The 26,619-nt window shown below is 41.8% G+C and overlaps 1 protein-coding gene across 2 annotated transcripts in view; it reads left to right on the top strand.

Annotated features, from left to right (window-relative positions):
• PNOC (prepronociceptin) overlaps positions 1-26,619 on the top strand; it is a 228,236-nt gene that overhangs the window by 84,987 nt on the left and 116,630 nt on the right. For both annotated transcript variants that reach the window (XM_089688174.1, XM_089688173.1), the window contains exon 2: positions 2,764-2,909. In XM_089688174.1, the coding sequence (XP_089544300.1) occupies positions 2,787-2,909 (123 nt within the window). In that variant the 5' untranslated portion in view covers positions 2,764-2,786. The remainder of the gene's footprint in view (positions 1-2,763; positions 2,910-26,619) is intronic.

Raw genomic sequence — 26,619 nt, 5'->3', positions numbered from 1 at the left:
CTCCCATCTGATCAATGTTTATAAACAATGTTACTTTGTATATCTCTATCTCCCATCTGATCGATGTTTATAAACAATGTTATTTTGTTTCTATTTCACATTTGAAAAAAATTTACAAATACATGTTTTTACCCGTTAGTGACTGAGGAAAAAACAGATGTTAATGTCACATCACAATTTTACTTTTTTGACGTGTTAGTAAAACCTTACATATCATCAAAACTATGGTGAATTATATACCTTTTTTTTTTCAGAAGAAATCTGACTTTCTTTTGATATATATATTGAAATATATTGAATACGGCCAAAAAGTGTAGCATTTCAAATATATGTCAATATATTTGGAAAGAATATTTTAACAATATATTTCAAATATATTTTTCTTCCATATGGGAGCGCACCATATCTGCACCAAAATAGTCCAGGACCCTTTTTTTTGTCCGCACCAAAATCGGATCACATGGGTATTCACACCCATGCGATCTGATTCTGCACATCACACCGGAGTTTGCAAACTGATTTCAGGGTTTTGTTAACTTAACATACACACACCCTCAGCGGTTCGCATGAACGGGGTGCGATTGTGATGCAGTGCAGAAATCGAACAGAAACCGGTGCGGTTTCCGTACCACATCAGTGTGAACCTGGGCTAAGTCTTCAGTTGTGCAGGGAGACTTGGGTCAGGGTCAGGGTCAGGCTGTGAAGGTGTTCCAAAATAACAGGAATGAATGTCTCTTGTAATTAATGATTTATTGCTTGTGAAAACTCTTACATGAATGAGATAATATATATAATATATTGATGCATGTCAGGTCCTAAAGAACATCTTTCCAGAACTGCAGCACAGAAGCCTCTTGATTTGGTCCTCGCTTCATTTTCCCAGAGATCTCTGCGCATGCTCATTTATCTGATTTCCAATTGTTGATTTCTAAGGCTACTCTTCTTAATGTTTCCCTTCTCAGTCAAAATAAAAAAAAGGAACCGGGTTCAGACTTTGCAATATGGCACAGAAAATTTAGAGTTACAAAAGCACATAGAATGCAGGGATCAGGAGTATTCATAGAACAGCACAGCTTATAGAGTACAGTGGGCAGGAGTATACATAGAGCAGCACAATTTATAGAGGGCAGTGGTAAGGAGTATGCACAGAACAGCACAGCTTATAGAGGGCAATGATCAGGAGTATGCATATATCAGTATACCTTTTAGAGTGCAGTGGTCAGAAGTATTCACAGAGTAGCTCATCTTATAGAGTGCAGTGGTCAGAAGTATGCATAGAGCAGCACAGCTTATAGAGTGCAATGGTCAGGAGAATGCACAGAGTAGCACAGCTTACAGAGTGCAATGATCAGGAGTATGCACAGAACAGCACAGCTTATAGAGGGCAATGGTCAGGAGTATGCATATATCAGTACAGCTTATAAAGTGCAGTGGTCAGAAGTATTCAGAGACTAGCTTGTCTTATAGAGTGCAGTGGTCAGGAGTATGCACAGAGCAGCACAGCTTACAGAGTGCAATGATCAGGAGTATGCATAGAGCAGCACAACTTATAGAGTGCAGTGGTCAGGAGTATTCATAGAACAGCACAGCTTATAGAGGGCAATAGTCAGAAGTATGCACAGAACAGCACAGCTTATAGAGGGCAATAGTCAGGAGTATGCATAGAGCAGCAAAACTTATAGAGTGCAGTGGTCAGGAGTATACATAGAGCAGCTCAAGTTATAGAGTTCAGTGGTCAGGAGTATTCATAGAACAGCACAGCTTATAGAGGGCAATAGTCAGAAGTATGCACAGAACAGCACAGCTTATAGAAGGCAATAGTCAGGAGTATGCATGGAGCAGCACAGCTTAGAGAGTGCAGTGGTCAGAAGTATTCACAGAGTAGCTCATCTTATAGAGTGCAATGGTCAGGAGTATGCACAGAGCAGCACAGCTTGCAGAGTGCAATGATCAGGAGCATGCACAGAGTAGCTCAACCTATAGAGTGCAGTGGGTAGGAGTATGCATGGAGCAGCTAAACGTATAGAGTGCAGTGGTCAGGAGTATACATAGAGCAGCTCACCTTATAGAGTGCAGTGGTCAGGAGTATTCATAGAACAGCACAGCTTATAGAGGGCAATGGTCAGGAGTATGCATAGAACAGCACAGCTTATAGAGGGCAATGGTCAGGAGTATGCACAGAACAGCACAGCTTATAGAGGGCAATGATCAGGGGTATGCATAGAGCAGCAAAGCTTATAGAGTACATTGGTCAGGAGTATTCACAGAGTAGCTCAACTTATAGAGTGCAGTGGTCAGGAGTATGCACAAATCAGCACAGCTTATAGAGTGCAATGGTCAGGAGTATGCATAGAGTAGCTCAACCTATAGAGTGCAATGGTCGGGAGTATGCATGGAGCAGCTCAGCTAAAGAGTGCAGTGGTCAGGAGTATGTAATCTACAGCATGGCATACAGGGTGCTGCAGGTAGGTGTTTAAAACATACAGCACAGCATACAAAGTGTAGCAATCAGGAGAATGTAATGTATAGCAAAGTGTAGAGAGTGCATTGGTTAGTAGCATGTAACATACAGTAGAACATACACAGCATAATTGAAGAAGGTAATGTACAACACAGCATCAATAGTGCAGAGGTCAGAATAAAGAAAAGTAGAAGTCCCCTGACACATGCCCAGGTCTAGTGGCACACCTGGGGATAACACCTTTAATACTCCTTATTTATCTGTAGCCTGATATCTAAAATGTATATTCTTTTCTCTTCCAGCTGCCCCTCGTGGTCCCAGCACAATGAAGGCTCTTCTATGGAGTATAGTTTTGTTTTGCTTACTTTCAAACGTGCTTTGTGACTGCCAGAATGACTGTGTCACCTGCAACAAGCACTTGTATCAACAGGACAACTTCAACACTCTGGTGAGTACCACCCTTCATGTTCAGCAACGGTAACAATGTGATGGAGTTATGTAAAGCCATAACCAATACGGAAATCAACTTGATATACAGTTCAAGCTTCACATATTGAATGTAGATTCTCTGAGGGGTTTTCAAGCCTATGATATATGAAGAATGGAAATACCCAATGCAGTGATGCTGATGAACATTTTTGTGATGTTATATCTGCAATAATGGTTGGTTTTGGTGCCCCTAGTAAAATGTTGGACAATGTTTTGTAACCTCAAGAAGTATTGATACAAGTACATTGTTTTCCAAATCTGTGGTCCTCAAAAACAGTGAGCTCTTGGGACTAGGAGGGACAAGGAGAGAACAAGAGGGGTGTGGGGATGCAGATCTATAGCTGTGGTGGAACTACTCATCTGTAAAGCTCACCATAGGTGGGTCAGTATGTCCATGTGAATGGTGGGTGGAGAAATATCAACCTGTCCTCTTAAAATCTTTGACTTGACATACGCTTCAATGAAAGAAGAGGGATATTCTCCGGGAACATTTCCAACAGGCTGGAAAATCTCCCTGTGCAATAGTGTGCACCTTGAACCTTTGAGGATACAGTACTGATAATCTCAACCTCTGTGATCCAAAATTGTTTGAGATTAATAAGCAATACTCCAAATCTTGAGCCCATTTAGGGCCACCATAAGTCAGATGGTTCCAGATTGTCCATTTTATGTATTCCATTTTGTCCCTTTGGGCTAAAGATGCCATTAGAATAGGCTGCAAATACATTTACAATGATCTCAGATACAAAAGACTTTCATACACATTATAGATCACCCAGAAGCCTGCTTACCTTAGGGGAAAACATTGGAAGTCACCTGGGTCATTTCAATCATTGGTGAAGACTCCTTGATGATGTCAGGAAGGGCCTATCTGCACAATTTGGCATTTGGATCTGCTCAACATTTTCCTTTGTTTGCAGGAGAACTAACCAATAAAAAACTCAAGTTCTGGTGCTCCACCTTGATGCTCCTTTGATAAGCCATTATTGCCCAGACAGTGTATTTGTTTCATGCGGTCTTCTTTTTGGGTCCTGCCAACTGTTTCTTTTTCTTTGACACTTAAAGGTGCAAAGTAGCCCAGTTCATTGAACAGATAATTATGTCAGGGCTGTATCTTTTATACATTATATGAAATTAGTGGACCAAAAGTCACTTTTGAACATTAGATCGGCTTAAGTCCTTGATGATAGAAGCTCCCGAAGTGTGGCTCTTAGGTGGCCAAAAAATAGCCAGAGGCTGTGCATATTTAATGTCCTGATGTCATGATTTGGCAAGGGATAAACCATGTAAGGGCAGCAGTGTCAAACTCTATTTCATTGCAGGACGCATCAGCATTATGGTTGCACTCAAGGGCTAGCTGCATCTGTAAGACTAGATGTCCAGAGCACCTCACCCCCCCCCCTTACATCAGATGTCAAGAGCCCCCTCACCATCAGATATCAAAACCCCCACCCTCCCTACATCACAGTGTATCCCGCTTACTTTATACTGCTGCCTGGAATAAGCTGGGGGTGGAGCTGGGAGACAGAAAGTACAGTGTCTGGAGGAGGACCAGAGGAGGGCTGGAATCAACTGCCAGAGTCTGGGAGGTGCGAGAACCACATGAATTGGCCTGGTGAACTGGATTCAGCTTGTGGGCCTTGTGTTTGATACATATGAAGTAGGGTCTCCCTGGGAAGCTTTTTATCATACCCATTCTTACACTTATGGGCTGGATCAGCTTGGTTTGTGTCCAGCAATACACGCTGAGGGCTGTCATTACCTGTCTATGTCCACCTTAATCCTAGCCTTTTCCAAATGGTTAATTGGATCAGGAATCCTTCTTTTGGCCATACACCCATTTTTTTTTTCTGATCAAATTTTGATTAAAAAAACTAGATTGATGCTGTTCAATTCAGTTAGATCTTTAACCACTTGCCTACAGGTCCGATTCTGACACGTCACTCCAACATCTAAAAATAAGCATTTCTTTGCTAAAAAATTACTTAGAATCCCCAAACATTATAAATATATTTTTTAAGCAGAGGCCCTAGAGAATAAAACGGTGGTTGTTGCAATTTTTATGTCAATTTTGTATGTCATATGGTATTTGCACTGCAGTTTTAAATTTGTTTGGGGAAAAAAATACACTTTAATGAATTTTAATACACAACACACAATATAGTACCCCATGGTTTGGTAAAATATAAAAGATAATTACATACTTTAAAATTGCACATGCTCATGGAATGGCGACAAACTACGGAATATAAAAGTCTTCAAAGGCATCACTTTAAAAGCCTTTACGGTTTACATTTTAGAGTTACACGGGAGGACTCATGCTAGAATTATTGTTCTTGCTATTAACGTTTGCAGCAGTACCTCACATTTATATCGTGATCATCGTTTACATATGTATGCATTTGCCTTTGCACAGGAGCATGGGGGGGAGGGAAGGGAGCACTTTAAAAATTTTTTTATGATTTATTTATTTATTTACACTGTTTCTTTCATTTTTTTAATCACCTTTATTGCTATCACAAGGCATAAACAACATTCCTTGTTGATAACATGGGCCGTGACAGGTTCTCTTTATGGAGAGATCTGAGGTCTATTAGACCCCAGATCTTTCCTCTGGCCTCCGGTAATGGGCCAGTAAACATAAAGCCAAAACCACAAATGACAAAATTCTTGTCCCTTCCAGTTTCCTAGACCATAGAGATGATTAGGGATGTTCCAGTCCTCATCCAGTGGAATGGGAGAGACAGGGAAGGCTGCTATTTAGCTGCTCGGATTGCTTTTACAGTGTTCAGCATTGATGGCTGAAAATAATGATACCAGATTCATGGTTGCAGCCATAACCCTGGTATATCCGCTTCAACTGGAAGACTTATGGGTACATCCTATGATGTTGGAGCAGTTAAAATCCAACCAGAAAAAAAAATTAAAAGACTAAATAATTAAAATGCATGTAAAAGGAATGCTTTTTAATTTACCTTTGGATACAGTGTGGAAAGATTTGAACCCTGGTCAGGTTTTCTGCAAACCTGTTGGGGAGATTTACCTTTGTTATTACCACATTGGAAATCTAATAATTTTCAGACGTCACAGTCATTAATATTAGTGAATATATTATTATATATATTATTATAATTTTGTTGTATGGAACAGCCCTGAATGTCAAGCTCTTTACATGTTCATCATTATACAGTATATTCCTATATCCACAATATACTGATCATGCTAATTTCCTCAAATTTTTAGATATAACAATTAATAGGGTTTTCCCATACCTGAAAGTTATTTCTAGGGTTACCCTGTGTTAAGAAGGTTGAGAAAAGCTGTTTTAAGGTATCATCTGACAGAAATAAATAACATTTTCAGTGGTCCACCATGAAGTTAAAAATGGTGAAAGGTGGCCAATAAATCTTAGCATTGTACGTCAGCCTATCTCAACCTTTTTACCCCAGAAGAACCCTTAAAATAATTTTCAGGTCTCAGAGAACCCCTACTAAAAATGATTTACAGTCCATGGTACCCTATCAAGGCCAGTATGTTGAAGATATTAAAAATAAATACATACATAAATAAAATAATAACCTTGACACTCAAAGTGGATTATTTTAACAATCCATTGCTCCATTTGATAAAATGATTTGCAGTATTATTTCCAAAATTAAAATAAAATAAAATTAGTAATAGTGGTTGAAAAAGAAATGCAGATATATTCCCCTACGTTGGTGGTCAGTGGAGAAATGCCTCCTTACATTAGTGAAGAACCTCCTGATATTGTGGTCAGTAGGAGAGGAGTTCCCTTACATTGGTAATTATTAACGTGGCCCCTTACAGTATGGTCGGTGAGAGAAGTATCTCCTTTCATCTATGTTCCGTAAGAGGAAGAATGCCTATTACATTGAAGGTCAACTGAAAGAAGGTACCATGTTATTGGGGGTCATTGGGAAGAACTCTTACAGATAGATAAAAAGATCATTGCTGTTGTGATGCTGGCTCTTCCAAGTGGTTTTGATGCCGGGATCTATGCCAGCATGATCAGGTTGCAGATCAATCAACCCCAACTCAAGGAACCACTAGCAACCTCTGAGGAAACCTGGTTGAGAAGGGCTGTTGTGACGGTTCACGTAGATGGGAAAATGCAGCAGGTTTTTCAAGTTTAAGACCTTCAGGTTTAATGCCAGGTTTAAGTCTTCTAAGACCCTTCATAATTGACAGGTGCATTGAACTTGCATTTTACCCCCGTCTAACCCACAGTTGACCTCCTTCTAAGCTTTAGCTGTTTTTGTGTTCCATTTTGCTTTTAGGTTCTGACACAAATTAAAGCCCATTTGCACTGGCCTACTCTTTCTGGTCAGTTCCTGGTATAAACATGAACAACAGGTCTTCTGATTCAGATGTTTCATAGGTACATACAGTACATGAACAGAGTCAAGGGAGACACCACCAGCTTCAGCTTATCTCCAGGGGAAAGGACCCCAAGAAAAATGTTAACATATGTATGGCTAATGTTCTGTAACCTCAAAAGGTATCCATTCAAAGTCTTCCAATCTGTGGTCTTCAATAACAGACCCTGGTTTACAAGAAATAGGAGGGAAAGGGGGAAAACAGGGGAGGGGGGGGCATGCATATCTACAGCTGTGGTAGAACCGCTAATCTGCAAAGCTCACCATAGGTGGACCAGTATGTCCATGGCACCTGCCTGCTGCGATCCTCACCCAGCAACGGCAACCTATTATCCAATCTATGTCCCTTTCTTAGGGCAGTGCTCTTGCAACAACCACTAGTGCTGAAAACACGTTGGCCAATTCTCATTTCAGATCTCTGGCCAGCTTTAGTAAAGGATCATGATTTCTCAGTCAATAGTGATACAAGTACACTGTCTGACACAAAGAATCGCTTTCCCAATTAATTAATTTCCAGCAAGGTATAGACAAAGGCGATTATGTACAAGGGAATGAACATCGCAGAGAAGGATAACAATAAGTGACAAGGGCCATCACTGCGGGCTGCTTGTTTCAATGATAGCACCCAGCTACAGCGATAACGAGAAGGCAGAGCAATCTGAAATGTAATTTAATGATGAGCTAATTACCACAGATTCAAATCATAAGCTGATTAACTAGACAGCATAAGCAGACAGCCTGAAACCCTTTTTATTTCCTAGTGGCAATTCAACCACAGCCGACACATTTCCGGAAGTAATCTATAAATTCTCCATCTTTCCAGTCTCCTTTACTGCTCATGTACATGGGTGTTATTATCAAACACTGCCCTTTGCATTTGAGGGTGGCACAGCCCAAAGCATATATTCTAACGCAAAATGTTGTTATTGACCTGTTTTACCTGCAATGCTAAATAATCTCCATATGAAACCCACAAAAATTTGTGAACACCAGACCATCACACCTATATGAGGTTGCTGCACTTACCATTCCAAAACCATGGCCACCAATGGGGAGTCCACCCCTATTTGTGGCTATAACAGTCTTCACTCTTCAGGAAGAGTGAAGGTTTTGGAACATATCTGTAGGATCAGTGCCAGTTCAGCCAAAAGAGCAAGAAGACCTGGCTCTCAATTGACATTCCAATTCAACCCAAAATGTGTTCAGTAGGATTGAGGTCAGGCAATGTTGTTGGATGAGAAGACCCGGCTTGCAATTGGCATTCCAATTCATTCTTAAAGTGTTTAGTAGAGTTGAGGTCAGGCACTGCTGTTGGATGAGAAAACCTGGCTCACAATTGACATTCCAGTCCATCCCAAAGGTATTCAGTAAGGTTGAGGTCAGGTATTGATTTTGAATAGGAAGACCTGGATCACAACCAGCATTCCAATTCATTCCAAAGATGTTCAGTAGGGTTGAGGTCAGGGCTCTGTGCAGGACACTTTTGTTCCTCCACTCCAAACTGGTCAAACCATTTCTTAATGGACCTGGTTTTGTGGACAGGGGAACAATCAAGCTGGAAATGTGCCTTCCCTAAACTGTTACCTCAAAGTTGGAAGTATGCAAATGTCTAAAATGTCTTTTTATGCTGTAGTAAATAACCGTACCCTTCACTGGAACCACCTGAACTTAATCATTTGCAGGGGTTTCATACTTTTGGACATATAGTAGGTGTGATGGTCAGATGTCCATACATGTTTGGTGTATAGTGTATCTGACAAATGGACTAATGTGCATTAGAATCTGCAACAAATCAGATAGAGCCTGTGCAGCTCACAGTAGCATTAGCCTACCTAGAAAGATAGAAGAGTAACCTGAAGAAGTTAGTAATTTCAAGTTGTGCCTTCATTTGTTCAAAGTTAGCTACACCAGATATTTATTTATTACAGGTATTTATTTAGCGCCATCAATTTACGCAGTGCTTTACATATACAGTATATTGTATATTGCACATTCACATCAGTCCCTAACCCTCAAAGGGAGTACAATCTAAGGTCCCTAACTTACATTCATATATACACATACCAGGGCCAATTTAGACAGGATCCAATTAACCTACCAGCATGTCTTTTGGAGTGTGGAAGGAAATCCACACAGGCTCAGGAAGAACATGCAAACTCCAGGCAGGTGGTGCCACGGTTGGGATTCAAACCGACGACCCTAGTACTGCCAGACGGAAGTGCTAACCATTTAGCCACTGTGCTGCCCATAGATTCTCCTTAGGTTCGACCAATTAGATTTGCAATACTTTCCAATAACTAAAAACAAATTTGATTTTATGTCCAATTAGGTTCTAACAAAACAGAGGAAAATCAAGCTTTTGAATGGCTGGCTTGAAAGGAATCTATAATGGTGGGGTTCATTTTATCTTATACATTTGTTTTTATTTTTTTGAACTATTTAAATATTTTTTTTTTAAATACAGGGAGCACCACAGACATTGTTCCAATATGTATTTTCCAAAAAGGGGGCACAGCAGAATCTGTTTACTTTCAGACCATCTTTCTTTAACTGAAACGTCATGGCCCCATTTGAAGTGAGCAGGCAGCAAAAAGAATGTAGGGGTTGAATCACTGTTCTGACCAGGGGCGGACTGACCATTCGAGCATTCAGGCACTGCCCGAGGGCCCGGGGTCAGTAGGGGGCCCCATGAAATGCCCCTGGTACCTTTTTTATAGGAGCTTTTGAGCGTGGGCAAGGACACAGGGGCCCCATGATCCCCTATTGCCTGGGGGCCCCATGAGTTGTCAGTCCGCCCCTGGTTCTGACTCATTTAGTTGTGTGTGAATTTTAGCTTGTGTTATTAACTCTGTAAAACAACAAGCATTTTAATGCACCTGGAATGTATTTAGCTGACTAGTTGCGCTTTATCTGTATTACCTGATCCATGTACTGTATCAATTTTCCTGAATGCTGTCTCTGGTCGCAGTCTCTGTGTGTATACAAAGTTCCGCAGGGTAACATAAAATGTACTGCAAACAGATTATCCAGTTATTATTTTTCTTTAAGCCGCCTTTTCCGGTATGCTGTAAGATCAATTGGCATTATCATACAGAGCGACCGACGTATGCCATCATTACAATAACATAATGAAGGACGTGCTCTGCAGTTCGGCTCCTCATCTGCCTGGACTGACTTCAACCCTTTCTTATCTGCTGTGCTAAACAAACAGCGTGAATGCGCTCTCAGCTCTAATGGCTTTTTTCCTTTTTCTACAAATCTGACTTTTATGGTTTTTTATGTGTGACAGGAAATTAAAGGGAAACAAGAGAGGTTTTTGCTTGATGAAATAAACTGAAGCGTACTCAATCGGCTTTAATTAACTCGTTGACAAGTGCTGTGTGCAAACAGGGAGCGAGGGTGACATCAATGTCATCAATGATGGTGACATGTGTCTAAACGACGGGGGGAACAAGGTTTGCGCTAGCTTTCCAAGGCAACTATACATTTACCTGTATAACCTGATGTTCTACATAGATCAGGGGTCAGCAACCCAATGGTGGCTATTCAAGTGTTGATTTCTTTTTCAATCAATCTCTTCTGATAGGAATAACTGATCTAGAAGATCCCTGAAAACCTTTCTTTTTAAAGACGTCTATCCTGCTTCTACCTAGTAAACTGCCATTTATTTCCTCCATCAGCTCATCCCCCACAACTATTACCTTTTGTATCACTCAACCCTTCCTCCTAGATTGTAAGCTCTAATGAGCCAGGCCCTCTGTTTCCTCTTCTACCAAATTGTATTGTAGATGTAATGTCTGCCTTCATTTTGTAAAGCGCTACGCAAACTGTTGGCGCTATATAAATCCTGTATAATAATAATAATAGTTGACAACCCATGCTATCAACGTGCCACAGACGGGGAACAGGACAATTAGGATATGATCATAACTTTTGATTTTAGATTTTCAATTGCATCTCAGTTTCCACCATGTGATTTGATTGAAATAGGATTATATTAATGAAAAAAGTATCTCAGTGCTGCCAATCGATCCAAAATGATTGATCTGCCCTGGCCGACCAACTCAGTTTGATAAATCTAAATGGAATCTAAATTGACCAGAAGGGATATTATGGCTATTGGATGGTTTGCAGATTCAATAATTTTGATCAAATCATACATTGATTATATCAAGTGTCCTCAAACTTTCTTAACAAAAGGCCAGTTTACTGTGCTTCAGACTTTAATGGAGCCAGTGGCCAGTGGGAGTAGAAAATGTCATGGGGTCAGTGGGAATAAACAATGTCCCATCTTTGGTATTAGAGGAAATATTAGTGCCCATCAATGGTGTCAGTGGAAGAAATAGTGCCCCATTGTTGGTGTCAGTGGGAGGAATAGTGTACCATAATTGGTATCAGTGGAAGGAATAGTGCCTCATCATTGGTGTCAGTGGGAGGAAAAGTGCCCCATCATTGGTATCAGTGGGAGGAATAGTGCCCCATCATTGGTATCAGTGGGAGGAATAGTGTACCATCATTGGTATCAGTGGAAGGAATAGTGCCCCATCATTGGTATCAGTGGAAGTAATAATGCCCCATCATTGGTCACAGTGGGAGGAATAGTGCCCCATCATTGGTGTCAGTGGAAGGAATAGTGCCCCATCATTGGTGTCAGTGGGAGAAATAGTGCCCCATCATTGGTATCAGTGGAAGAAATAGTGCCCCATAATTGGTATCAGTGGGAGGAATAGTGCCCCATCATTGGTATCAGTGGGAGAAGTAGTGCCTCATCATTGGTATCAGTTGGAAGAATAATGCTCCCCCATAGGTATCAGTAAGAGGAATAGTGTCCCATCATTGGTATCAGTGGGAGGAATAGTGTCCCATCATTGGTATCAGTGGGAGGAATAGTGTCCCATCATTGGTATCAGTGGGAGGAATAGTGTCCCATCATTGGTATCAGTGGGAGGAATAGTGTCCCATCATTGGTATCAGTGGGAGGAATAGTGTCCCATCATTGGTATCAGTGGAAGGAATAGTGCCCCATCATTGGTATCAGTGGAAGGAATAGTGCCCCATCATTGGTATCAGTTGGAAGAATAGTGCTCCCTCATAGGTATCAGTGAGAGGAATAGTGTCTCGTCATTGGTATCAGTGGGAGGAATAGTGCCCCATTGTTTGAGTCAGTGGGAGGAATAGTGCACTATTGCTAGTACCAGTTGAGGAATAGAGTCTCATTGTTGGTGGCAGTTGGGGAATATTGCCTCATCACTGGTGTCAGAGGAAGAAATAGTGCGCCATTGTCAGTGTCAGTGGGAGGAATAGTACCTCAGCATTGGTGCCAGTTGGGGAATAGTGTCCCATCATTGGTGTCAGAGAAAGGAATAGTGCCCCATCATTGGTGTCAGTGGGAAGAATAGTGCCCCACTGCTGGTGTCAGTGCAGGAATTATCACCCCATTTTTGGTATTAGTGGGAGGAATAGTGCTCCAAGATCCAGATCAAGGTATGCAAAGGGATTCAGTTTGGAGACCACTGGATTAGATCATAAGGCTAGGTTCAGATCCTTGTGTGTGAAGAATGCGTGCAAAACTCCACACTTTCCCAACATGCAGAGAAACACGCTGCCCTTTAGCAGATGCACGGATCTGCCATAAATTGCTATTGGAACCCCCACGCACCTGTAAACACACATTATCAAGTGTATTAAACTATGGGGTTCGATGTGGCATTTTTTGCATAAAAGGTCAGGGACTTCTATTGTGAATTTCTTGCACATAGGGCAGCCCATTAAAACAAAAACCGGCTGCCCTACACGCGACGTGTGGGAATGCGTCCTCACTTGGTTGAACCTGTAGATGTCCAAGCCTAAAGTCAGCGTGTGTATGGTCACCATAAGACATGCATTCTACAGTGTGTATTCAATTTTCAGTGGCACCTGGAAGATTGATCATCACATCTACAAAATTATTTGAAGTTTCTAATTGAAACACACAAAAAACACACATGGATGGCCAGTGCATCCACAAATGGCTGTGGTAGAGCCGCTAATTGTCCTCTCTGTTCAAACTTTGTACCTCATGGCCATTGAATGAATTTCCATTTTCATAGCAGTGTATTCTTGACCTGTAGAATTTGCCCTCCTTTGTTGGGTCATTCTACATTTGACACACTATCAGCAAACCAGTGTTGCCTCCAGGCCAGCTACAAGATCTGAATAGTTATTTGATGTTAACTTCTGCCGACTCAACTGGGGCCCTTTAATGTTGGCGTACAAAGGCAGTGCAATGTTTCTAGGGTGTAGCGTTCAGGAACAGTTGAATGAAAGGTTAGACTCAGTTAGTAGGTATGCTTCTCTACAGCAGCTAGGCGAAGCAAACATGGGATAGTGAAACATGGAGAGATGGTTGGATGGAATTAATGTTGGAATATAATGCAACAAATTGTGATGAAAAAGAAGTAATCAAAATCAACAGTCTGAAATACTGGCAGCTTCCGTGGCGGTCTTCGGTGCTGATATCTGCAGCATTCAGTAGAAAATGACAGCCAATGTGTCTAACGTCTTTTGGAGAACAGGGTCAATGAAAACGAATGCAGGGCAAACAGGAACCAGCTGTTGAATATAGAAACTGTGTGGGTCAGAGACCCTCTCACCCAATACTTTGGAGACAAGGAGAAGTCTGTACAGTGGGGGGTCCCCAGAGGTGTAGCTGGGAGGGGCAGGGGGGTACATATGTACCCGGGCGCCAAGGTACAGGGTGCCAAAATGAGGCTTACAACCAGGGGCGTATTTGCTGCGAGGCAAACAAGGCATTTGCTAGGGCGGCACTTTGTAGCGGGGGTGGCGTGGTGCCGCCGCCCCCCCTTCCAATGGAAGGGACACTTAGTACAGGGGCGAGCAGCGGGCTGCTGTGTCTTACCTGGCTCCGTGTCCCAGTCCCACGATGATCCAGTCCAGGAGGCGCTGCTGGAGGAGGGGTAGAGAGGTCCGCAGGTCCGGTGTCTTCTTTTCCCTGGACGCGATGTGTGGGCGGGATGACATGCTGCCCCTGTCATCTGACCACACCCTCGGGATCATTGGACAGCCTATAGTAGCTTGTACCTCCCTCTGCAAGCTCCGCCTCCTCACCGGTGATTGTGCGCCAAAAATGTAGCTCAGGAAAGGCACACAGGCAGCCAATCACCTGCGAGGAGGCGGAGCTTGGAGAGGAGGAGCTGAGCGGCAGCGCGAAGATCGAGTGAGGGAGCGGCCGGAGCAAGTGAAGAAGACAGCTGACTGGTAAGTGTGCCGTGCAGATGGTGCTGCTGCAACCAGGCATGCTCGCTGTGGATGGGAGAGGGAAGGAGCCTAGGCTGGAGCAGGGGTCAGCAAGGTAAGTGTCATTGGTGTCAGTGGGAGGAATAGTGCCCCATCATTGGTGTCAGTGGGAGGAATAGTGCCCCATCATTGGTATCAGTGGGAGGAATAGTGTCCCAATATTGGTATCAGTGGGAGGAATAGTGCCCCATCATTGGTATCAGTGGGAGGAATAGTGCCCCAATATTGGTATCAGTGGGAGGAATAGTGCCCCATCATTGGTGTCAGTGGGAGGAATAGTGCCCCATCATTGGTGTCACTGATGTGATTAAACGGGGAGGGGGGCTGGGGCGCCAATTTTATAGTTCGTCCCTGGGCGCAAAATATCCTAGCTATGCCTCTGGGGGTCCCCTTAAGAAGTGATGCAGCTGCGGCTGTCAGGATGACAGTAACTCAGTCCTCACATCCTACTTAGTGTAAGTTTTGTCCCTTGTGCTGATTCTGTGTTTTTTAATTTGGCTGCATTTAGGCTTTAGTCCTCATGCACACTTGATGTTTTTACAGCGGCTGTTTTTGGCTTTTGACATTTTTTCTACAGCCAGTAAACTCCCCAGCATGCTATCCTATGTGTCCATGCACACATAGACTGGAATCAACGTTTTTTGGCTGGGACGTTCTTTGGCTGAAAAAAAAAAACAGAACTAGTTTCTAGAGGACCTTTTTAGCTATAAAAACGTTCTAACGCTGAAAAACGCTGAAAAACATGTCAAAACACGGTAAAACGCTGCAAACCGGCATTTTTTTAACTTTTTTTGACCAAAAAAATTTATTTTTTTCTTTGGTAAACCACATACGCGACAAAACGCCACTAAACGTGGCTAAACGCCAATGCAAAAACTCTAAAAAAAAAAGCTGAAAAACTCATGACTTTACACAACTAACATCACCAGCATTATCAAAACGTCCAGTGTGCATGAGGACTTAAATGCGAGCATCTGGATAGGACCTGGTATCAGTCTTTTGCAGTCCCTGTATAGCAGAGCTCTGACTGGTAAGGAGAAAACCAGCACAAGGAGCCAATCAGTTCATAAGCAGACAAGGGACATGCTGATAGGAGGGGAAAGCAGAGTAGCCGAGAGCTCGTCAGTCTGCTACTTCTCAATTCACTTTCAAGTCACAAACCTGCAAGTGTTATTTAATCACAGCAAAAAAAGATCGGGTCTCTTGCCTTTCCAGGAAGGTCTATGCTATGTCTTAGCACCAGTTCACATATATTTTGTATGTTTTGTGCTGGCACGAGAGCCCCTTCATTTGAATGGACTCCTCTGCCCCATGACACTCAGGGAAGAAGTGCCTGCTCTTCTTCCAAAAACGCAGCCCGCATGGGTCCGCATTTCTCTGTGCGGGTGGTGCGGCTGCACGGATTTTCATGCAGATCTGCAGTGGCATCACCCGCACAGATGTGAACCTAGCCCTACAGCTGTGTAAATCTAAGGACTGGATGGACAGAAATACAAATCCTTTGGCAGGTGAAACAGCTCTCAGTTATGTGTGTATCGTATCTGTGTGTTTAGCGGTTTGCCTGGGAGTTCACCTTTTAATTCATTACAAGATTTCTGAATTTGCCATTTGAGTTGCATGTCAGAGTAACTGCCTCACAATGTGCATTGGCAATACCTTGTAGTAGCACTTTTTAATGAAAATTTTTACAACAGCTACAATTTCATCCCATACAAATATGGCAACAGGACATATGGAAAAAAAAATCAGTAAAACAATAAATGAATTTTAGAAGAGCTCACAAATTTATGTATAAATGTAAAATAAAAAAAAAAATATATATATATATATATTTTTTTTTTATATTTTTATTTAAAGTAAAAAAAATATATATGTATACATCTATGTATATATATATATATATATATATATATACACACACACACACACACACATACATATATGTGATTTTGCTGACTGTGAAGGATTTTAATAAAAAAAAAAATACACACATATATATGTGTGTGTATGTGTTTACATATTTTATATTCATATTTAAACTGAAAAAAAAAAAATATATATATATATATGTGTGTGTGTGTGTGTATATATATATATATATATACACATACACACACACATACATACATAGGTGTGATTTTGCTGACAGTTTTTGTGATGGATTTTAATATTTGGGACATTTGCTATTTTATATTCTAAAATTAAGAATATGAATGTCTTTGGATTTGCATTACTGGATACTGTACATTTTTTTCTGGATTCTGTTGGATTTTTATTGAATGGTGGTAATTGTAATCTAAACTGTCAATAATGTATGGATGAACTATGCAAATGTCAGCTTTGTTTAAAGACGGATGTGTGAGGAAGTGTAACGAGAATGTTTTCCGGTGTGGTATATTTTATTGGACACTGTTCATACATTGGTTACACTTAGGCTGTGGAGTCATATCCTTCTGATACTAGCACAAGTGAGGCACATGAGAGTTTCTCTTCAATGCAATGTTCTTGTAGATAATGCCAAATCCAGCATGAGTTTATTTCTTTCAGATAGTATTTTAGTATTAAAGTGTAAATTCAGCAGAAGTCCTATAACCTGGTCCTCCACGACCTTCCTATGAGTTTCAGTCTGCAGATACATCTGAGCTCTGTAATTAAACTGAGGGGGATGGAGAGGAATATGGGGGTTCTTCTACACCAAAAATACAATTGTTCCTAAGGCAAACCTGGCATCTTCTCTGCCACTGCATATATACGTGTGCAGGGCGCCACTGGGGCGCAAAATCACAATTTAAAATGGGCTCCACGCTCCCGACGTTTTCGCGGGCAGGGGACATACAAATTGTGAGTAAAACAGCACATACCCACAGTTAGAACACTCTAGGACACATTTAACCCCCTGATCGCCCCCCCCCAGTTAACCCCTTCACTGCCCTGTCACCAGTGTCATTGATCAGTGAACAGATTTTTACTGATCACTGTATCAGTGTCGCTGGCGACTTCCGATAGTGTTAGCGCCCCTCCCAGATAGCGCCAGTTTGCCCGCCAGTACACCAGTAATCCCATTTAACCCCCTGATCGCCCCCCCCCCAGTTAACCCCTTCACTGCCCTGTCACCAGTGTCATTGATTACAGTGAACAGATTTTTACTGATCACTGTATTAGTGTCACTGGTGACTTCCGATAGTGTTAGCGCCCCTCCTAGATAGCGCCAGTTTGCCCGCTAATGCACAGGATTTTATTTACCAAAAACATGGAGCAGAATACATTTTGGCTTAAATTTATGACTAACTTTGAGTTTACGATATATTTTTTATAGCTGAAAGTAGAAAATATTGTTTTTTTTCAAACTTTTCGTGTTTTTTTTGTTTATAGCGCAAAAAATAAAAAGCACACAGGTGATCAAATACCACCAAAAGAAAGCTCTATTTGTGTGAAAAAAGGACGTAAATTTTGTTTGGGTACAGCATTGCATGACCACGCAATTATCATTTGAATTAGTGCAGCGCTGTATAGCAAAAAAAGGCCTGGTCATTAAGGGGGGTAAATCCTCAGGAGCTCAAGTGGTTAAGAAATCTCAAAAGAAGTGGGAAAATGATGTTCAATGCATCAATAGCAATTAGTTTTATTATTCACCAGGAACTCACACACACTCATTAGTTTGATGCTCACTAGTAACTCACAGGGGTTGATTTATTAAAGGCAAATGGACTGCAATTTGTAAAGTGCAGTTGTACTCTTGCAACTGCAGTTGCTCCAGAGATTAGTAAATGTGCAGATGCTCTGCTGGCTTCCATCATCCAATCATGTGCAAACAAAAATGCTGTTTTTTTACTTTCTTTGCATGTGATTGGGTATGCTTTGCAAAGTGAAGCTTTACCTCATTTACTAAGCTCTGGAGCAACTGCACTTTCAGAACCCAACTTCACTTTGCAGAGTGCACTGTCTGTTTGCCGTTAGTAAATCAACCCCACACACTCATAGTTTGGCTCCCTCCAGGAACTGATACACCTCTAGTTTGGTGTTCACCATTAAATCACAAACTCATAGCTTGATACTCACCAGAAATTCCCACTTATAGCTCGATACTCAACATGAATGTGCACACACTCTTAGTTTAGTAATCACGAGTAACTCACACATTCTCATAGTTTTGTCATCACCAGGAGTCCATACACTCTCATAGTTTGATAAGCACGAGGAACTCACATATACTCATAGTTTGGTAATCACCAGAAATTCACACACTCAGTTTGGTAATCACCAGGAATTCTCACACCCTGATAGTTTGGTAACACTGTTCAACAGGTAAAAAGTTTTGGGCATAAAATTAGCTAATCTTACATAATTTTGGGGTGCTGAAAACGAAAATGACCCTAAAAAATGTTGATTGGCTCTAGTTTCCATGATATATTCACCCATCTAATGACGTAAGCCATTCAAAATTATGATGCAACTTCAGCTGCATATTGCGCAATTGATACTGGTGACCAATAGAAAATTGCATGTATACTGAGATGATGCAATATTAGCCTTTAATTGCATCACTTCACTGCATAAAAGCTGCAGTATCTGTAGCTGATTGTAGTTCGACAGCGTCTTTACATTTCGTTTTATGCTTATATAGGCTACTCAGTAATGCCTCAAACTTGTGTGAATAAAGCAGATAATTTCTGCTATATCTGCGGTGAAATAGCTTTTATCTCACAAAAAAGGAGGATAACAGGAATGATTAAGAAAGCCTACAACTTGTATTTTGGCTGCAAGATAGGAGACCAGGACAAGAGCTGGGCACCACATATATGCTGCAATTCTTGTGGGACGGCACTGGAGCAATGGTTGAATGGAAAAAAGGCATCTATGACTTTCGCTGTGCCAATGATTTGGAGAGAGCCAACAGATCATGTTAGTAATTGTTACTTTTGTATGGTGCCTCCAATTGTAAAAGGGCTAAATAAGAAGAAAAAGTTATCTGTGCACTATCCAAATATTCCATCGGCAATACGTCCAGTTCCTTATGGAGAGGGGCTACCAATTCCTAAAGCACCAGAATCCTTTGTGGTTGAGTCAAGTGAGGAAGAACCTGAAGCGTGTAGTCACGTGCAGTTGTAAGAGATAGCCCTTTCCTCGAATACAAGAGAAAAGCCAAGAGAAGCAAAACCGACACAAACTGAAGACAAAACTAGTGAGAATCCTAAGTATTAAAATGATTCAACTTAGCTTATGGCTATAATTTTTCTTGGTAATCCTATGCAATATATTATGCCATTTAGGCTTTGTTATGTAGTCAATATCACTTGCTTTATATTTGTGGAAAGACATCTATCTATATAATTATTGTGCATTATGTAGTCATTACGCCTATAGTAGAAAACTTTCCGTTTACAGAAAAACTAGAGCCAATTGACAAATTTCATCGTTATATTTGAACTCAGAATGTGAAATTCATTAAGAAATGGATCCTTTTGTTTCCAAAACTGGCAAAAAATAAAAATTTGTTGAACAGTGTAATCAGTAACTCACACACACTCATAGTTTGGCACTTACCAGGAAATTGCAAAAACTTATAGCTTGGTAATCACCAGGAACTCATACACATTCATTATTTGATAATCTCCAGGAACTCAATTGTAGTTTTTTTACACCCCAGGAGTTAACCCACACACTCATAATTTGGTACTTACCAGGAACTCACACATACAGTACTTATAGCTTGGTGCTCACCAGGAACTCACACACTGTCAAAGTTTGGTAATCACCAGGAACACACACACACTCACTCACAGTTTGCTACTCACCAGGAATTCACAAACACTCATATCTTTGTAATCACTAGTAACTCGCACACAGGGGCGGACTGACCATTTGGAAACTCAGGCACTGCCCGAGGGCCCAGGGTCAGTAGGGGGCCCCATGAGATGCCCCTGGTACCTTTTTCATAGGCTTTTTTTGAGTTTGGGCAAGGACACAGGGGCCCCATGATCCCATATTGCCCGGGGGCCCCATGAGTTGTCAGTCCGCCCCTGCTCACACACACTCATAGTTTGGTACTCACAGGAACTCACACACCTTTATATTTTATTAGTACTAGGAATTCACACACTTTTCGTTTAGCCTAACGTACACCTCGGGAGTTAACACACACTCATAGTTTGGTATACTCTGGGAACTCAAACACTCATAGTTTGGTACTTGCCAGGAACTTATACTCATAGGTTGGTAATCACCAGTAACCCATCACACACTCCTAATTTGGTAATCAGCAATAACTTACACACACTCATAGGTCCCAACCCCCCACCTTCCCCAGGAACTCACACATGTTCATAGTTTGGTTCCCTTCCGAGAAGAAACCTTCCCCTATCCTGCCCTAGGTATGCCACTGCAGCACAACCGAATGGCTACTTGTGTTTCTTCTCCATCTACCAGTCAGAGCTCTGCTGTACAGGGACTACAAGAGGCTGGTGCCATTTCAAATTCAGGGCCATATATTGCTTATGGTTAAGGGAACTTTGCCCTCTCAAGGTGTTCTGTTACAAATGCCGCTTTATGCATCGACATACCTCCTTAGACCCAGTCTATGTATGGTCACCTGCTGACTTGGCACCATCCTCAACCAGCTTAACTACTAAATAACGCACAGAAAGTGAATCCAACCCAGTTTTACTTCAGCTGATTACAGTACAGTACAGTTTTTTTAAGTGTAAGAAGAAAATGACTTTGCCTGTCTCTGTGAATAACTAACACTGACTGAGAAAACATAGAAGAAATTAGCAGAATCTAGCTTGAACTAAACGATTTATCTCTAAACAGAAGGGAAGGACAAAGAAAGATACCAAAATCACATTAGTAAACAGGTTGTATTGGCGCAAAACCTCCATTAGATGTTAGCATACTACAACAACCTAATGCAGTTCAATACAATGCAAAAAAATTACATGAAAGTGGGGCAGAACACGGTGAAGGGGGGCCCTTTACAAAGACAAAATCTTTATAAAAAATATGTATTTAGAATATATTAATGAAAACAGATTAATTTGTGTCCTTTGTATCTGCAGTTCAGGTTTAAGGTCTTTTTCACACCAGTGAGTGCACATTATGGTGCTCATAACCCCCGCCTTGGTGGGCATTGTGCCCAAAGACATCACAATTTGGAAAGCATCCAGTTAACCTCCCAACATGTATTTGGAGTGGCGGGGGAAACTCAATACAAGCACAGGAAGAGCATGCATATATTTTATTGCACTGCAATGCAATAAAATATATGCCTACATCATTTTATTACAATGCACACCAGAGCAGTGCGTTGGTGTAGAGAGGCTCTCTACAAAGCAAAGCTTTTGGTTTTGTTTTTGCATTGGGTCTGCATTGGTCAACACTGCCCAATGCAATACAACAGGGCTGGCATAAATGAGTCGTAACCTTTGTTTGTAGCAATAGATCTGCTTTAATTTTTCCCTGGATCGTACCTATAATATTTGTATTGCTTTGTTACCGAGTGATGGGAAACCAAACATGCCCGTTGTACTAAGCATCCGGCCTCTCGGACGGGTTATCCAAGGAAATACAATATATGTGGCATTAGGTGTTATCAGTTTATTGTGGCAGTTTCCTGCCTGTCCCATGGGGCAATGCTTACACAGAAATGTGAATTTCAGCGCACGCTGCGGTTACTGATAAGGCGTACACAGCTGATACATGACGTCCCGGTGATGAGATCAGTCAGATAGCATCTGATTTAAAGAAATGAGGTTTATCCCTCTCTAGAAGGGAGGAAACGGCAACTTTGACTGAGCCGGCAAATTCCGCTTACAGCTAAATCAATGGTAAATAAGGAAATTAGCATCCGCAGCTGCACACAGCGATAAAACGGTAAATAATCCACTGTTGAGTACAATGTGATTTATCAGGTGACACTTTCCATGATGTTATCAAGAATTCTCTGCTCGTTAAAGAATTCCGGTCGGATTAAAAACAGTTTTAAAGCGTATCTCAACCCAGGAATCAAAATGTAATCTATTGCAGTTTACCAGTCCTTGGATGTGGAGGCTGCATTGGTTTCAGGCTTTTTCCCTTTTAATTTCACCTGGTGATCCTACCAGTAACACATCTCCTGCCCTAGGGTGACAACGCTCACTTACTGTACTGTATCTATGGAGGAGCAATGTTGTCACCCAAGGCTGCTCCCCTAATTTGGACTGCAGAACACCTCTTCATCACTTATTCTTCATAGTATAGAAAAGAGAGGTTCTGTAACCCAAGAGAAATCTGGGAACAGTGCTAAGACCTCATGCACACAGGACATTTTTTTTCCTCCCCTGGAGCAAAGGCCTCCTCCTCCCCTGGAGCAAAGGCCTCTTCCTCCCCTGGAGCAAAACATGTGCATGGGGCCTTAGCACGGTTCCCAGCTTAAAAAACGATCCTAAAGCCACAGTTTGAAAATTAATTTAGTCACACTGAGACACGTTTAAGTTCATAAACTATTTGGGCATTCATTAATTCCATTGTCTGGAATATGAATTTATTCTGGCCATTGGAGTGAATGAACATTGAACGCTAATAGAACCTAGCATTTAAGCGTGTTTACACACGTTTAGGTGTATTCAGCGTTTTTTCTGCCCTAAGGATCTTTTTTTTTTCCTGCCTCTAAACACTCATCTTCTATTATGCCTATAAACACTTATGTCTGCATGGCACCATAGGCTAACATAGAGGGGTATTTAGAGGCACAAAATAAAAGCAGCTTGTAAAATCTGCATTTGTTACATCCTGTGTGCATGAGGCCTAAACGATAGGCATGTAGGCACAGGTAGAGAGCACAAGATTTTTACCAAGATCAACAGACTTTTTTTTGCATGTGATGAACAATTATGACAAAATGCGCTTTTTTTGGAAATTTAACAGATTGAAAGGGTGCAAATAAGAGAAGTTAATTGTAAGGTTACCATGCATTTTAAAATGAGGAGCTGCATTAGATAGTAAAAAGAACCAACACTTCCCCATGTTTTACTACAGTGGAAAAGTAACTATTGGGTAGACCTGGACATGATACCCTCAGATATTGCGTGTTTGTGCCCTTCCATTATGCATGCTGATAGCACAGTTTTCATACAGTGCAACAGAGGAGACACCTATTCCATCATGGGAACATCGCTGCACACAGTAGACAGCAGAGATGAGCTGAGTGTTTGGTCAGAAAGTAAGTTTAGAGCATTTGGCATGGATGAACATGACAGCTTCCAGCTGTCAATGGTTGCTAAGAAAGCAGTGTTTGCCTGCACCCACTGCACCCTTAGCAACCATTGACATCACCCTGTCCATTTGTGACCTCCCTGCACAGGTGGCACTGTTCTGCAGCTGCCATGCAGAGAGAGCGGAGGAAAGGGGAACTCCTGTTCCTCTGAGGACTTCATAGGGGACATCACGAGAGCAGCTGTCCGATTGGATGCTGCTCCCCTGGATGACCACAGTGGACATCTTTAGTGTGGGCAGTGCTAATAAAAAGCACTGCCCCCTTTCGGTTGGCACACATTTATGAAATGGCTAGGTCAGGGACAGGACCCCGATGGTTAGTGTGTAGCACAGGGAATGGTTCCAGTGGAGGAGAGACAGAGTAGGAATTGTTCACCTGTGCAGCAATTGGGACCCCTTCTCTATTAGATGTTGTCTGCATCATAAATTGTTTCCTGATATCCTCTGTAAACTCCTTTTAGGTGATGCTGTGCCAGTTTGTTGGGACTTTAATGCTAATGTACATTATTGCAATCTGTGGTCTCAGTGTGACTTCTCTCCTCTCTGGGTACCCAACTCATGACCCCACCCACACATTCGCTTACATGGCTGGGAATCCCTGGTAATGTAAGCAAAAGGGGAGGTGACAAAATTGCCTAACTACGGCCATATGGTCACATTTGGACAATGACATTGACCAAATATGGCCATGGGTAAAGATGGGCAATGATTCAACACTATTCCTGCCCTTTCCCTTATATTGCCAATGACAGCTTGTATAGCTGTCATTCAGTGAGTTGCTGTTGTCGGGAATTTTCTTCATTAGGTTTTCATGGCCAGGGGTCCCTTCATTTATACCAGACCTTTATACTAGATGAGGCTCTGAAATAGATTTTAACAGGCGACCACCACACACAAAAAATGAGTGTGGGGGTTCCCCATCATTTTCACCAGGCCCTTCAGGTCTGGTAGGGATTTCAAGGGGGAATCCCGTTAAAAAACAAAAAATTTTGGGATCCCCCTAAAATTCCTACCAGGCTCTTATTTGAGCATGCAGCCTGGCAAGAGAGGAAAGAGGGGGTTAGCATGTGTCCCTCCTTCAGAACCATACCAGGCCACAAGCCCTCAACAAGGGAGGCACCCTTACTGGGGAGAATGAGGATAAGGGCCCTTTCCCTACATCCCTGGCTTCATTTTTGTGGTGGTCGGTGAGGGGGGGGGGGACTTTCGAGATATGGAATACTCCTTTACAGTAAGGAGGTCCCCAGATACCACTTTCCCATGTGAATGAGTAAGAAACGGGTGGACTGACCATTTGGAAACTCGGGCACTGCCCGAGGGCCCGGGGTCAGTAGGGGGCCCCATGAGATGCCCCTGGTACCTTTTTCATAGGCTTTTTTGAGTTTGGGCAAGGACACAGGGGCCCCATGATCCCCTATTGCCCAGGGGCCCCATGAGTTGTCAGTCCGCCCCTGGTATGAAATGTAAGCAGCCTGGCTGTGTACTTGGAGAAGTGTCGGAAATAGAATTTTAAGTGGAACCCCACACTTTTTTTTCTTGATTTTTTTTTCTTGGGGTTTTCTCTTGAAATTCTTACTAGGCCCAAAGGGTCTAGTATAGAATATGGGGTAACCTCACACTTTTTTTTGTAATGCTTGGGGTCCCCTTTAAAATTCATAGTAGACTTGAAGGACATGCTATTTTAGATCATCCTGGTTATATTGTTTATGCCGTCTTATCCTTCAGTCCTGATAAAGGGGGAATTGCGACATGCCGAAACATGTTGCACATATCCTGTAACCTATTGTTCAAATTAATAAAATCTTACTAGACGTATTGTAAACTTGTGGCTCCCTCAGCCTTTTATACACCATGTTGACCACCCCAGGGACCGTCAGGGACACCTTGGTTGAAAGAGATCTGCCTATAAGAACTGGAGGTTATTTTTGGGCCATGTATACCCTGGGAACATGAAGACGCATGACACGTTGTTGGTAATTTAGTCTTTAAAATTTTGTTTATAGACCTCTATATAATATTATACCCACATCCAGTTATTCCACAAAATCTTTAAAAGAAGGAAAGGAAGAGAGGGAGGATTTATCCGATGAACTTTATCCTTTGGGCATATGATACAACAATAGAACACCCAGGCATTTCACAGGTGGGTGTTCCTTGCTATCAGTGTTATCATGGCCATATGCAGCTGTTTGGCTGGTTGTTTGGGCTGATGAATAATCCCATTACTCACCAGCTGTGGGGCTAATTTGCCTAAATAACAGTCATAATTCACTTTGATTGGACGCATACATCATGTTAATGTCTGTTTCACACATTGCACAGTTTATTAACTAGTTTTTACAGTCAACTGGTAGCAAGAGAGCATTTACATAAAATATTATTTTCTGATATTATTATTTTCTGAAAGTGAACCTGCCCATTTGAAGGACGATAGCAGTACAACAAAGCACAGCGAAACAATGCTTATATCATTTTTTTACTAATAGCATTTGTGCTGCCTGCCATAGGGAGAGAGGCAGTCCAAGATGTACAGGAGCATGCCTGAGATTGCATAGAAACACACAGGGGCCCCAGGGTCACTGGACACACTGAAGATACTGGAGATAAAGGAGTCAATGGAGACACAAGAATTACACAGGGAGCACTGGGGTCACAAACATAGAATAGACAGGAGACACAGGAGTCACTGCAGACACAGGAATAACTGGAGACACAGAAACACACAGG

This window comes from Staurois parvus, unplaced genomic scaffold (genome assembly GCF_062004578.1).
Source record: "Staurois parvus isolate SC_StPar_1 unplaced genomic scaffold, SC_StPar_1.0 ptg000448l, whole genome shotgun sequence".
In the NCBI taxonomy this organism is placed as follows: Eukaryota; Metazoa; Chordata; class Amphibia; order Anura; family Ranidae; genus Staurois; species Staurois parvus.
The sequence above is the reverse complement of the archived record's forward strand: the minus strand, read 5'-3'. Positions and strand labels throughout refer to the sequence as shown.